At 45.5% G+C, this 14,344-nt stretch overlaps 1 protein-coding gene across 7 annotated transcripts in view; it reads left to right on the top strand.

The window, feature by feature from the left end:
• The window catches only part of LOC138210414 (dedicator of cytokinesis protein 3-like), a 116,195-nt gene that overhangs the window by 85,895 nt on the left and 15,956 nt on the right, over nucleotides 1-14,344 (top strand). For 6 of the 7 annotated variants that reach the window (XM_069169551.1, XM_069169548.1, XM_069169549.1 and 3 more), the window contains 23 exons: nucleotides 1,117-1,198; nucleotides 2,286-2,346; nucleotides 2,433-2,580; nucleotides 3,197-3,285; nucleotides 3,539-3,664; nucleotides 3,982-4,106; nucleotides 4,186-4,348; nucleotides 4,493-4,599; nucleotides 4,864-5,035; nucleotides 5,112-5,209; nucleotides 5,771-5,854; nucleotides 5,975-6,075; nucleotides 6,500-6,581; nucleotides 7,668-7,838; nucleotides 9,443-9,635; nucleotides 10,041-10,168; nucleotides 10,305-10,451; nucleotides 11,684-11,782; nucleotides 11,874-11,968; nucleotides 12,102-12,177; nucleotides 12,485-12,585; nucleotides 13,591-13,649; nucleotides 13,949-14,097. In XM_069169551.1, the coding sequence (XP_069025652.1) occupies nucleotides 1,117-1,198; nucleotides 2,286-2,346; nucleotides 2,433-2,580; nucleotides 3,197-3,285; nucleotides 3,539-3,664; nucleotides 3,982-4,106; nucleotides 4,186-4,348; nucleotides 4,493-4,599; nucleotides 4,864-5,035; nucleotides 5,112-5,209; nucleotides 5,771-5,854; nucleotides 5,975-6,075; nucleotides 6,500-6,581; nucleotides 7,668-7,838; nucleotides 9,443-9,635; nucleotides 10,041-10,168; nucleotides 10,305-10,451; nucleotides 11,684-11,782; nucleotides 11,874-11,968; nucleotides 12,102-12,177; nucleotides 12,485-12,585; nucleotides 13,591-13,649; nucleotides 13,949-14,097 (2,656 nt within the window). The remainder of the gene's footprint in view (nucleotides 1-1,116; nucleotides 1,199-2,285; nucleotides 2,347-2,432; nucleotides 2,581-3,196; nucleotides 3,286-3,538; nucleotides 3,665-3,981; nucleotides 4,107-4,185; nucleotides 4,349-4,492; nucleotides 4,600-4,863; nucleotides 5,036-5,111; nucleotides 5,210-5,770; nucleotides 5,855-5,974; nucleotides 6,076-6,499; nucleotides 6,582-7,667; nucleotides 7,839-9,442; nucleotides 9,636-10,040; nucleotides 10,169-10,304; nucleotides 10,452-11,683; nucleotides 11,783-11,873; nucleotides 11,969-12,101; nucleotides 12,178-12,484; nucleotides 12,586-13,590; nucleotides 13,650-13,948; nucleotides 14,098-14,344) is intronic. The other variant, XM_069169552.1, reaches the window with a different exon arrangement.

Raw genomic sequence — 14,344 nt, 5'->3', positions numbered from 1 at the left:
TTAAAACTCTCCCATGCAGGATTTACAAAAGAGCATATTCATTCCTGTAGAATTGGCTCTTTATGTTTATGACAAAGTTCACAAAGAGCGTTATGTCCAACGATTTCAACATACCGATGTAATAGATTTACAAGTCAGCGGTTATAGTGGGTTAAAAACGGGGCTAAGAACTGAAAGGTTACTAAAATCAGCCCGTCAATAAATAAATAGATGAATAAAAAGTGGCACTTATTAAGTAAACAAGTAAACAGCTCTTCAGTTCAGTTTTCAGATGAATCTTCTTTGTTGTGTTTGTGTCACAGTCTGAAAATATGGATGGATTAACGTTCCTCTCAGAGTCACTGATGACGGGAGAAATCTGATCGTGTGTCAGAGGCTTAAACTGCATTAATGTGAAGCGTGCTATTTCAGAATAAAAGCATGTCAGCTTAGTCCCATTATCCCGGATAAACAGGGGTTAAAAGAGTCGCTGACAGCAGCAGGCAGCTCCGAGGTGAAAACGCTGCTTCTGAGCTTTTCCTCTCTCTGGAGGGAGACGAGAGAAAAGCACCATCAGAAACCTGAAAGAGCTTCATCTCTTTGAGAAATCACCCCGAGGAGGCCGAGCGAGGGCGCGACGGGTAAACTGAGAGGTTGGAGTCGAGTTTCTCCACCTCAGAGTCGGTGGAGGAGAAGATCTGACTGACGGGATCTACGTTTACACAAAAATATAAATCAGAAAGTTCTGCATGTTATAAAATCATATAAAACTAACATGTTTTGAACCTGGTTTCTCTCTGGAGTAAGTTGCGCAACTCTCCATATGCAGCAGAGATTTAAATAATTTAAATAACAATACATGTTGAGCCCTGATTTATCCTGCTGAATCAGCACAATTATAGGAAATCAACTTGGGAGATTTGAAGAAAAATGGTCGCAGGATGTCTTCAGAAAACCAAAATTACCAACTAATATTTAAATCAAGCAAAATGATAACTGGGTTCTGGTTCTGGTTCTGGTGCTCTCAGAACCAGAACCAGGAGTAGGAGTAGGAAGGTGGGATGAAGACGACGATGCGAGCCGAAACGTTTCCACTAAACTTAAAGACTGTTTGTTGTTCTGATTTGTGTTTTTCAGCGAGAAGTTCATGGTGAGACTGAACAAGAACGGAGGACCAAAGAACCCCGAGAAGGTCGACCGGCTGTGTGCCCTCTTCACGGTAACACACACACACACACACACACACACACACACACACACACACACACACACACACACACACTCACACACACACACACACACACACACACACACACACACACACACACATCACATATACACACGAAAACACACACACACACACACACATATACACACGAAAACACACACACACACGAACACACACACCCAAACATACACCCACACACGAACACACACACACACACACACACACACACACACACATATACACACGAAAACACACACACACACACACACACACACACACACACACACACACATATACACACGAAAACACACACACACACACACACACACACACATATACACACGAAAACACACACACACACACACACACACACACACACACACACACACACACACACACATATACACACAAAAACACACACACACACACACACGAACACACACACCCAAACATACACCCACACACGAACACACACACACACACACACACACACACACACACACACACACACACACACACACACACACACACACAGTTTAAGAAGATGACATCTGAAACACAGAGGATGGATATAAAAGTAAGAAAGCAGCGCCCCCTGTTGTTCAGTTGAAGTATCAACTCTGACAAACATATTTCAATATCTGTGTTTATGAAGCTTTTTGGGTGAAACCACCTCCAGTTTCTTCACACAGTATCTTCAGTAATGATGGAAACGCCACGCAAGTTAATATTATTTAACTATCAGAGCATCTGAAAATGTAGAGACTCATTTAAACAGCAGATATGAACTCTCCTCCATTATCTCTGATGTACGAACTAGATTTATTAAAAGTCCTTTTCTTGAGTTTTAAGTGGCAGCTGATGGTTTAAAAACATACAGTTCAAAATAAATTAATCAATAAATCAATACAAATTAGTTTTATATTGTTCCTTTTATGTATTTTGTTGAATTTCGTTCCCTTCATATAGACCAGCACGTCTGGAACGATAATAAACCTCCTTGATTCCTTGAAATCTTTTAAATCTGGTGTTTCGTTTCCAATATCTGAGTTTTTTTTCTTCCTCTCGGACTCTTCAGGATCTGAGCAACAAAGACATGAAGAGAGATCTCTACATCGTCTCACAGGTTATACGAACCGGTAAGTGTGACATGCAGGACAAAACGCCTGAAATAAAGGAGTTGATTTTTAAAAAGTTTATAACACTGGTGCTCTTCCTGTCGCAGGCCGCATGCTGCTGAACGACAGTAAGAAAGGTCCGCCGCATGTCCAGTACCGCCGACCGTACGGCTGCGCGGTTCTGGCCATGAGCGACGTGCTGCAGACCATCTCCGAGCTCAAAGAGGAGAAAGACTTCGTCCTGAAGGTCTACACGTAAGTTTGTGAGAGTCGGTGGAGGAGGGAGGGGGGGGGGGAATCTATGCCCTAAACTGCAATACCACCGAGCGCCACTAGAGGTCAAAGGGCAGCGAGAAAGAGAGACGATGAAGACGATGTTTCTTCTTCAGACCATCTCTCTCTGACGGTTTGTTATGTAAAGGAGAGAACGATGTTTCCCTGCAGCTGCAGACACACTTCACTGCCTCTGCAGTCTGATAATGCCGTCAGCACACACACACACACACACACACACACACACACACACACACACACACACACACACACACACACAGGATGACATCATGTTGTTATTGAGTACTGTCGGGCTGCTGCAGGTGAGTCTTCAGAAGGTTCAGCCAAGAGGGATTCCCTGTGTGTGTGTGTGTGTGTGTGTGTGTGTGTGTGTGTGTGTGTGTGTGTGTGTGTGTGTGTGTGTGTGTGTGTGTGTGTGTGTGTGAGTGAGTGTGTATGTGAGTGTGTGTGTGTGTGTGTGTGTGTGTGTGTGTTAGGATGCTTCATGGTTATCACTCAGTGATGTTGTGAACTCTGCCAGAGTTGGAAACATATTTTCTTCATGATGTAACATGAATGTTTTATTTTTGTCCTCCAGGTGTAACAACGAGAACGAATGGTACCAGATCCACGAGAACATCATCCGCAAGTCCAGCACCAAGTACACCGCACCCAGCACCAACTACGGTGTGTCTGTGTGTGTGTGTGTGTGTGTGTGTGTGTGTGTGTGTGTGTGTGTGTGTGTGTGTGTGTGTGTGTGTGTGCAGATCAGATGTTATAAAAAAGATGCACATTTTTATGCTGTTTTGTTCCAGCCATGTCCAGTTACTGTAATTTTTTTTTTTCTGTTTCTGTCCCGCCTCTCTCCTCCTCTTCCTCCTCTTTCTCCTCCTCGTCCTCCTCCTCTTCCTCCTCCTCCTCCTCTTCCTCCCCCCTGCAGGTCTGATCATCTCCCTGCAGCTGCTGCGGGGCGACATGGATCAGGTCCGCAGAGAGAACCCGCTCATCTTCAGCAGGGGCGTCGCCATCACACGCAAACTGGGCTTCCCCGACGTCATCATGCCCGGTCAGTCATTTCTCCCTCTGAACCACGTGAAGGATTCACCGTTCAGCCGCTTTGTTCTGGCAGTGGAACGTGTGTCTTCTTCTTATCCTGCTGCTATTATAACATTATGTTTTTAGAAACCACAACTGAATGAATCGGACTCGTTAGTCAGAGGTTTCTGTGCTGCAGGACGTGTACGCCTGCAGAGTATTCAGCTTCTGTCGGACATTATTTTGACGTCTTACAGTCAAAACCACAAATGAAAATCATCAGATTTGTGCTCGTGTTTGTTTCGTTTCTCGGTGACATGCGAATGTGTTTTGTTTGTGTCCTTGCAGGCGACATCCGTAACGACCTGTACCTGACGCTGGAGCGGGGCGACTTCGAGAGAGGAGGGAAGAGCGTGCAGAAGAACATCGAGGTCACCGTCTACGTGCTGTACGCCGACGGGGAGATCCTGAAGGTAGCGACGCCGCTCTCGTGTCGCAGGTTGATCAATAGTTTGATGTGCAGCGAGTCGATGATCCGTCTCTCTCCTGCAGGACTGCATCAGTCTGGGTTCGGGCGAGCCGGGCGTCCCGGAGCACCGCTCCTTCGTGCTCTACCACAACAACAGCCCCCGATGGAGCGAGGTCATCAAGCTGCCCATCCCCATCGACCGCTTCCGGGGGTCGCACCTCCGCTTCGAGTTCAGACACTGCTCCAGTGAGTCCAGCTCACGGCCGGTCGGATGATCGCTTTCACACAGGAAACAAACACGAGAGCACAAACAACACGTTCTGAGGTTTTTATGTGATTTTTATTTTCAGATCTCTGATAATCTGACTGTTTCTCTTCTTCTTTCTGCAGCGAAGGACAAAGGAGAGAAGAAGCTGTTCGGCTTCGCCTTCACTCCTCTGATGAGGGAGGACGGAACCACTCTGTCCGACGAGAGCCACGAGCTCTACGTCTACAAGGTCCGGCACGCTGCACGGGTTCAATGTGTTTGTTCACTTCCTGCTTCCTAATAATCAGACTTTCATGATAAATCACTCAGAGATGATTCACAATAAAATTACACAAACTTCCTGGAGAGATTTTCAAAACAATGCGCATACCTGGTGCAGTTTTACATCTACAAATATCCTGGAGGCGACAAAATAAAAGCACAACATTTTTAATGGAACCATCTACTGCTTCTTCTTCCTCCTCCTCCTCCTCCTCCTCCTCCTCCTCCTCAGTGTGATGAGAACACCACCTTCAGTAACCACGCCCTCTACCTGGGCCTGCCCTGCTGTAAGGAGGACTTCAACAGCTGTCCCAGCATCCCGTCCAGCCTCGTCTTCCAGCGCAGCACCAAGGAGACTTTCTGGATCTCCACACAGCTCTCGTCCACCAAACTCACCCAGAACGGTACGAGACGCTCCTCATTGGAAATATAGAAGTAAAGCTTTCATTCCTGATGGTTGACTCCTCTCTGGTCTTCCAGTGGACCTCCTGGCGCTGCTGAAGTGGAAGGCTCATCCCGACCGGGTCATGGACATCCTGGGACGACTGAGACACGTCAGCGGGGAGGAGATCGTCAAGGTGAGCTGAGGTTTCGTTAGTTTCTCCACGACGAGGACGGACTCGGATGTTCTTCACCGGAGGAATCACGATCTGTCAGGTTTGATTTTATAAGACTTCCTGCGTCACCTGGAAGCTTCTCCACTCGCTGAGGTGTGAGACTGTCGGCAGGACGTCTTGGCGGTTCCAGCCGTCGGTGTCGGAGTGTGTTTCTATTTCTGTGAAGATGAAGCTGAACTCTGTCAGTGTTACAGAGCTATAAAACCAGCCTCAAACAACACGCCAGATTTTACACTGCAATAACGAACATTCGCTGCAAACACAGGCAGCCAGGGCAACAGAAAACCTGTTCAAAACATAAAGAAATGCAAATATTTCCAAGATATAATTACATAAATAAAATCCAAATTTATTTTCCTCACCTCGCAATTTTTGCTAATTTCTGCAATTTTACCACAAAAAACCCTCTGATCTGCTCTCTGCCTGTCTGTCTGTCCATCTGTCTGTCTGTCCATCTGTCCGTCTGTCTGCCTGTCTGTCCGTCCGTCTGTCTGTCTGTCTGTCTGTCTGTCTGACTGACAGTTTCTCCAGGACATCCTCGACACCTTGTTCTCCATCTTGGACGACAACACGGATAAATACGGGCCGCTGGTGTTCCAGTCGCTGGTGAGTGTTTTATTACTGAGTTACTAACTGGATGTGAAACCGTTCATAATTCACCTTTTGTTGCTGAGATGACGTCAGATTTTCTCCATGTAAGTGTCTCGTCGTCCCCGTCTCCTCCAGGTGTTTATCATCAACCTCCTCCGGGACAGTAAGTACTACCACTTCAGGCCGGTGATGGACACGTACATCCAGAAGCACTTTGCTGGCGCGTTGGCTTACAAGTGAGTGTTTCACCCACACAGTTTATTTTTAGCTGTCCGGTCCACAACTTTATTGTTCTGGTTCCTGTTTCCTTCAGTGGAGCTAAAACAGAGTGAGTACAACCAGAAACATGAATCTAAATCACAGAGTGGATATAAAAGTGTTCGTAGCTTCCAGGTCTGTAAAATGTCTTCAGCTGCAATACCAGCGAGTGCCACTAGAGGTCGGCTCCAAAAAGCCTCCGGCTCCATAGACTCCCATTCAACTTCTCATCAATTTGAGTGAAGGGTACACAGGATATACAGGATATTAAATATTTTGCCCCCAACTGACCAGAAAATCCGAGAGAGCAGTTTTAGATAAAGTTCCTGAATCTGTGTCTCAGATGCTGAAATGTTATAATTCAACTCAAATGCATCATTTTTCATGTCTGTTGTGTTTCAGGGAGCTGATCCGGTGTCTGAAGTGGTACATGGACCGGTCCGCCGAGGTGGTCCGGCAGGACCACATCCAGGAGGCCATGAGGGTGAGAGAGACGGTATCTCAACTCTGAGCTGAACAGCAGCGGTTAAATCTACTAATTAAAACAGCTTTTAACTTTAGTTTTAAATCTTTTTAAGCTTTTGTAATTCTTCCCTCTCATCGTCCCGACGTGGTCGACTGACTAAAAGCCGACTGCACGTGTTCAGAGTTGCGTCAGCGTCGTAGTCCGAGCTGAGAATAGATGTTCAGACAAACGCTGCTCAGCACGCTGAAATATTCATCAGGCCCGAACATCAATGAGGTCACGCTGTCGTTGTAGAAGTGGACGCGGTGAATTATTGAGGGCAGTTTTGACACGCAGCAGCTGTGAGTTCAGATCTGACACTTTTTATTTATTTATTTTTTCATCTTTTACGAATCTGTTTGCGTCGGCCGCCGAGTTTCAGCTCGTTTCACTCTGAACTCGCTCAACGTTTTACAAACTACTGGACCGACATGCTGGTTCCTTAAAAACAAAATCAGTACAAATATCAACATCCAAATCTTCTCGGTACAATCAGGTATCTGTTTTCAAGTTTTAAGACAACTACACACATTACTTTTTTTTTTAATATATATATATATATATATATTATTATTATAGTTTAAAAGAAAAGAATTCAAATGTAAAAGAAATTTAAAAAATGTGTCTGTAAGATTTAATTTGTGTTGCTGCTCCAGCTATACGCCTGAAACTGATGCAGTCATACTTTAAAACAAGATTAATAAATGAGAAGTCCCTTAAAAATGAGTTATGAATGCTTTAAAAAGCAGTCACATCTAACAGGGGGTGTAAAATTAAAAAAATGTAATTAAGAAGAATAATTTTCACGTCCTCCTGGATAGTTAATGTGTCATTAAAACAAGTGAAGGAGTTCAGAAATCTTCACATTGGGGATAAAATGTATAGAATATATAAAATAATACAAATAAACTTTATTTGTGGAGCACAAAGAGCTTCACAGCAAGAAAATCACACAAAACATCAGATATAAAGGAACATAAATCACATCAATCCAAATGTGAGTAAAAATAAAAAATAAATTAAACACAGAGCAATAATACAATAAAATACGTTCTAATCCATCAGGCCCTGGAGTACCTGTTCAAGTTCATCGTCCAGTCCCGGATCCTGTACTCCCGGGCTACATGCGGGATGGAGGAGGAGCAGTTCCGCACCAGCATCCAGGAGCTCTTCCAGTCCATCCGCTTCGTCCTCAGCCTCGACAGCCGCAACTCAGAGACCCTCATCTTCACTCAGGTGAGGAAGAGCCGCTGTTCTCCGATCGTTTAATGGTTTCTTTTAAAGCGGCGTTGATGTACTTCCTGTGTTTCTTGTGTCTGTAGTTTACGGAGACTCTCTTCTGCTTTTATAACAGCTAATACTAAGAAGCTTTAATAAACACTCGTGTAGTTTAGTTGAGCTTCCCGTCTCCTCTCAGCTGCTGTAATCTGACTGTGATCTCCTCTTTCTGCTGGTACCTCGGACCTCTCCTTCCTTCACCTCCTCTTTCAATCTCCTCCACTTCTTTGCTCCTTCATTTGGGTCCTTATTATTCCTCCTCCTCCTCCTACTCCTCCACCCACGGCACCGCAGGGCTCCCAGCCTTGTCCAGGCCCAAATCAGGCCCCCGGCGCCGGGCCTGCTGCTCCCTTAGCTCTAGCCCTCGCCCCGGGCCCGGCCCAGCCGCCCGCCCCAGGACAGGCTCCTGGCAGCGGGCCGGCCAGCTGCACTCAGGCCTGGAGCTCCAACGCTCTGCGGCCGTCTCCGCTGTCAGTAAGTAGACGTGTGGAAGGAAGCCCGGAGTCCGAATTCACCTGTCACACACACACACACACACACACACACACACACACACACACACACACACACACACACACACACACACACACACACACACACACACACACACACCTGTGATCCTGCACACCCGGACTGCTCTCACACACTCCCGTCCTGCACCGGCTGTATGATCCTCGTCACCACACTCGGCTCATGAAGTCACATCCCGTCCTGAGGAGGCGCCGCTCGCTCACATCGGACCCTCCAGGACTTTCACACAGTTTCTCTGTGACTGTTGAGGTCTGATTTGTGTCTCTTCTGTGTGTTTTAATCATGTTGAACTGGTTATGAATTAACATCTCTCACTTTGTCCTCTTTTTTAATCTTTTTCTGATCTCTGTTATCTGTTAATTATTAAATTCTCTCTCTTCACTCTCCTTTTAAAACCAGTGAACAGCTGTTCTGTATTACAGAAGGCAGAAGCTCTATTTACAAAACACAAATAATTAATACTGCGTGTTTGGACTAAAGAATATTTAATTAATAATAATAATAATAATAATAATAATAATAATAATAATAATATGTCTGTCCTCCTCCTGAAAAACAACCAAACAGGTGTTTTGTTAAAGAAGTGTATTATGACCCACAGTTACATTTTAAAGTTCGGCGACCTCTGGTGGCCGCAAAGATAACAACAATCTGGTTTCTCAGGAGTTTAAACATCAGATGACCTTTGACCTCCCAAAAGGTTTGTTGTCATCCAAAGAAAACAATTGTCACTGTTTTTATGAATAGAAACCCATCAATGATTAGATATTAGGCTTCAGATAGCGGTATGTTTTGGGGGAGTGTCTGTTTGATTGACAGGCCTGTGGCGCAGTCAGCTTTCCGCTGTAGGTGGGCGGGGCATGCTCGATGAAAACAGCTCTTCTCTGTGTTCACTGTGACTTTTCTCTCCACTCCCTTCACTCTAACTTATTAACCTCACAACCCGGCGTCTCCTTCCTCCTCCTCTTCCTCTTCCTCCTCTGTAAACATCCTCACTCACCCTTCCTCTGTCTCTCCCTCCTCTTCCTCAGGCCGCCCTGTTGAACTCCTTCCCCGCCATCTTCGACGAGCTGCTGCAGATGTTCACGGTGCAGGAGGTGGCCGAGTTCGTGCGCGGCACCCTGGGCAGCATGCCGTCCACGGTGCACATCGGACAGTCCATGGACGTGGTGAAGCTGCAGTCCATCGCCCGGACGGTCGACAGCCGGCTCTTCTCGTTCCCCGGTAAACGTCGGGAATAATATAGAATATATTCCCACATAGTGAATGTGAATGTGGTTCAAATATGTGAACGCGAAAAATAACACCTGAGTCTTACAACATGGAAAATGATGTCATCTGAAGTGTAATGTTTGGCAGATGAATCTCCTGATGAGTTCTTGCTTTCTTTAATTTAATATAAACAGTTTAGGTATTAATCTGCCAACATGTTCCTTCAATAAACATTTTAATATGATTATAATCTGCTACAAACAGCTCTTAAAATACATAAATGAATGCAAGCTCCTTTCTGTTTTGCCTTCCTATGATTTTTTTTTTGTTGGGTTAACCAGTGTGTGTGTGTGTGTGTGTGTGTGTGTGTGTGTGTGTGTGTGTGTGCCTCCCCCCCCCCCCCCCCCCCCCCCCCAGAGTCTCGTAGGATCCTGCTCCCTGTGGTCCTGCATCACATCCATCTACATCTGAGGCAGCAGAAGGAGCTGCTCATCTGCTCTGGAATACTCAGCTCCATCTTCTCTATTATCAAGACCAGCTCACTGGTAACACACACACACACACACACACACACACACACACACACACACACACACACTCTCTCACACACACACACTTCTCACTTCTTCTTCTCCTGTTTTGTTTTTTTTCCCTCCTCCTTCCTCTCGTCTCCTCCTCCAGGACACGTCGGTGCAGGAGGAGGTGGAGATGATGGTGGAGTCCCTGCTGGACGTCCTCCTGCAGACCCTGCTGTCAATCATGAGCAAGAGCCAATCGCAGGAGGCGGTAAGGGGTCAACGCTGTCCGCAGTGCACCGCGGAGATCACTGTTAGTAACTAACAATACGACTACTACTACTTCACCTCCCGGCCCGCCTCGTCAGTCCTGCACCTGCCTGCCTCCCTCTCTACTACAGCTGGGCAATACTCTCACTCATTAATGATAATATTCTCTTAAAATCCTGCTTCACTATTCTCACATCTAAATGACAGAAAGTTAAATTCCAACTGAATGTGGCTCACTGAGATTTGAAACTGAAATTATTATGAATAATTAGATAACGATGACAGTATTGATTTGGTCCATGTTGCCCTCCTCCAATCAGCTGATCCGTCTCATCAGACACTTCTCACGTTTCATCCTTCTTTCATCGCTTATTAAAAGTTTCCTTTTGTTCTTCTTTGCATCCGTTCTTTCTTTATTTATAGTGTATGATTTCAGAGTCTTGCGGTTCTTATGAGTTTTTTATTTTTATTTATCTTAGTGATTGATTGTTCCATGACGGTCCAACTTTCTTCATTTCCATTTCCCTCCTTTCATCTTTGGCTCCATCTCAGTCTGGCTCCTCCCGGCCTCTTCCTCGACACCTCCATTTATTTTCTAATATATTATATTCTCTAACTGGGAGTCGAAGCCCAGAAATAACAAAGTAAAGACAGATCAGGGGTTCTCAACTGGTGGGTCGTGGCCCAAATGTTCATCGTGCGGCCCTTTTTGAGTGGAAAAAGAAAAAAGTCCATCTTTTATTTTGAAGAACATACGTTTCCCATGATGCAGTGCACCTGCTGCTGTTTGCTTCTAGCCTCGAACGAATCACATTAGTCGTTAGCTTTCATTCTTTTATTCTTTTTATGCATTTCTATAACAAGTTGATGATTTTTAAACTCTGCCTTTTTATTGTTTTTGTTTATTTCATGTTTTAATAGTGCATGAAGGCATTATGGAGCATTATGACTGAAATTTTAGAGATACAAATATCCAGTTGAGAACAGACATGAAACATAATGTTGTTGCTGCTCAGAAACATTCAGCTTTCTCAAGTCAAGTCCAATAAAAGGAGGCGTCACTTCGCCCTAAATTCATTGGATTTGTTGTTTACTTATAAAAACAATCTGGCATTTGTTACATATTTATATTCAAAATGCATTCACACAGAGTGACACCTGTAGTGAAGAGGCCACTGATCAGGGGTCAGTTTGGGGAGGAGCCTGTCTTACCCCGCCGTCGTCCATCTCTGTGATTGGCTCACGTGACTGTCCCCCTCCTCTCCTCATTGGCAGGGAGAGTACGTGTCCTGCCTCCTGTCGCTGCTGCGCCAGATGACGGACATCCACTTTCAGCACCTGATGGACAACTTCCAGAGCAAAGAGGAGGTCAAGGTAGGAGACCGCCGCCGTCACGGAGGAGGCGTGGCCAGCTCCGGCCTCACGTCGTTCCTCATGTAAACAAAGATCTGATCCTTCTCCTCAGGAGTTCCTGTTGAAGATCCTGTGTGTGTTCAGGAACCTGATGAAGCTCAGTATTTTCCCCCGTGACTGGAACATCATGAGGCTCCTCACCAGCAAGTAAGACACCGAAAAATCATCTGCCAGACAACCACGTCGGTGTCGGAGCTGGACCGAGTAATGTGTGTGTGTGTGTGTGTGTGTGTGTGTGTGTGTGTGTGTGTGTGTGTGTGTGTGTGTGTCCTTCCTGCAGCATCATCCTGACCACGGCTCAGTACCTCTCTCCTGCTCTGCACAAGAACTTCACCGAGGCCGACTTTGACTTCAAGGTACTCGACTGTAACTGTCACACTTCATGCAAGAAAAAAAACAATCTGCAAGAAGTGAAAACCACAAGAAACCAGCTGAGGTTTATTTCTTCCTGCTGGCTATCTAACACGAGTCACTCTCACCATCAACGTGATTCTTTTCACTTTCGACGACATAAAGCTTAAAGTCAAACCACATAACAGAAGTGATTTACTGAACCTGAAAAACCACATGAACCGCAGTCGGTGATCTTTACCGTCACACACTCACACCGATAAATGGAAGCTGTGTTCAGAAAGAAAAGGTTGTTTTTGTGTGTGTGAGCAGGTGTGGAACTCGTACTTCAGCCTGGCCGTGTTGTACATCAACCAGCCCAGTTTACAGCTGGAAAACCTGAGTCCTGCCAAGAGGAAGAAGGTCTTAGACAAGTAAGAGCACACAAACAACTAACGCTCACAAACCCAACATTTACTGGAGCTGGAATATTTCTGTGATGTGCAGCCTGATTATTATCACAGGAAGTGACTACATATTATTATTTATCAGGTAGTTCTTAAAAAGAAAATTATTTTCTCAACCTGCAATTCTTTTAAATTCCCACAATTTATTTCAAAAAAGTCGCCGCAAACATGTCTGATTGCAACAATCACAAAATAATCCTGGAGGGACTGATTCCTGCCGTTACACACACACACACACACACACACACACACACTCACACACACTCACACACACACACACACACACACACACACACACACATACACACACACACACACACACACACACACACACACACACACACACACACACACACACACACACACACACACACACACACACACACACTTGTCCTCAGACTTGGTGTCTTCTGCAGCTAAAACGCTGAAAGTCAGAATTTGAAAGAAGCCGTTTTCCTCTTTGAAGTGAAGCCGCTCCACAAACTCTCCGACCTACTTTATCAGTCTTGCAGGAACACTTCTTTTCTCCAGGAAAGCTCGTCTCCCCTCGTTATTTCTACCAGAGTCCCGGGAACCAGGCAGCACCCGGATGTTCAACGTCCTCAGGCAGCAGGAGTTCCTCCGCTTTCAAAAGGGATTTACTAACAAAAATAAACAGGAAAACAAAAAGCAGATGAAACTCCCACGAGAGTCCGGAAAAATACAGGACAACACGGACTACATACACTCCGGAGAGGAGGACAGCGAGGGGCAGGTGAACCTGGTCAGAGCAGACAGGAAGATGAAATCAATCAAACTGGAAACAGGACACCAGACAAGCTGCTGGGTTTTAGTTTTTCTGTTGTTTCTTTGTTTTGCTCGACGACTCTTTTGTTCTCGACACAGATCGACTGCCCGTTGATCCAGAGAGTGTTTGATTGATTACTTGAAGTCATTTTGGTGTTTGAACTGATGAACTTTGTGCGTTTGCAGGTACGGTGACATGAGAGTGATGATGACCTATGAACTGTTCAGCATGTGGCAGAACCTGGGTAAGAGCCTCTCAGGAGGACTCCTCTTCTTATTTCCCTTTTAAACAGGCTGCCACCATCTTGATTCACAGACTGTTCCTTTAAATGTGAATCAGTCCTGCAAACGTTCAAATATAAACATGACAGAATCACATTATGCTACGTCGCTGTTGTGTATTTATTATATCTGTTGTCTGTAATCAAATCAAATAGAATCATTTTTGGGGCTAATCGTACTTTCTCTGTACGAACTCTTCTTCTCTGATGCGGTTTTGATGGATGACGTGTTTGACAGTTTGAAACGTTTCTGCCGGTTGCAGGTGAGAATAAGATCCACTTCATCCCCGGGATGATCGGCCCGTTCCTCGGCGTCACGCTCGTCCCTCAGGTGGAGGTTCGCAACATCATGATCCCCATCTTCCACGACATGATGGACTGGGAGCAGCGCAAGAACGGGAACTTCAAACAGGTACGAGCACACACACACACACACACACACACACACACACACACACACTCACACACACACACTCACACACACACACTCACACACACACACACACACACTCACTCACACACACACACACACACACACACACACACACACACACACACACACACACACTCACTCACACTCACACACACACACACACACACACACACACACTCACACACACACTCACACACACACACTCACACACACACACACACACACA

Source organism: Embiotoca jacksoni, unplaced genomic scaffold (assembly GCF_022577435.1).
Source record: "Embiotoca jacksoni isolate LCO1_2020_lvr unplaced genomic scaffold, fEmbJac1.0.p SCAF_46, whole genome shotgun sequence".
Taxonomy (NCBI): domain Eukaryota; kingdom Metazoa; phylum Chordata; class Actinopteri; family Embiotocidae; genus Embiotoca; species Embiotoca jacksoni.
This window is presented reverse-complemented; position numbering and strand designations above follow the sequence as displayed.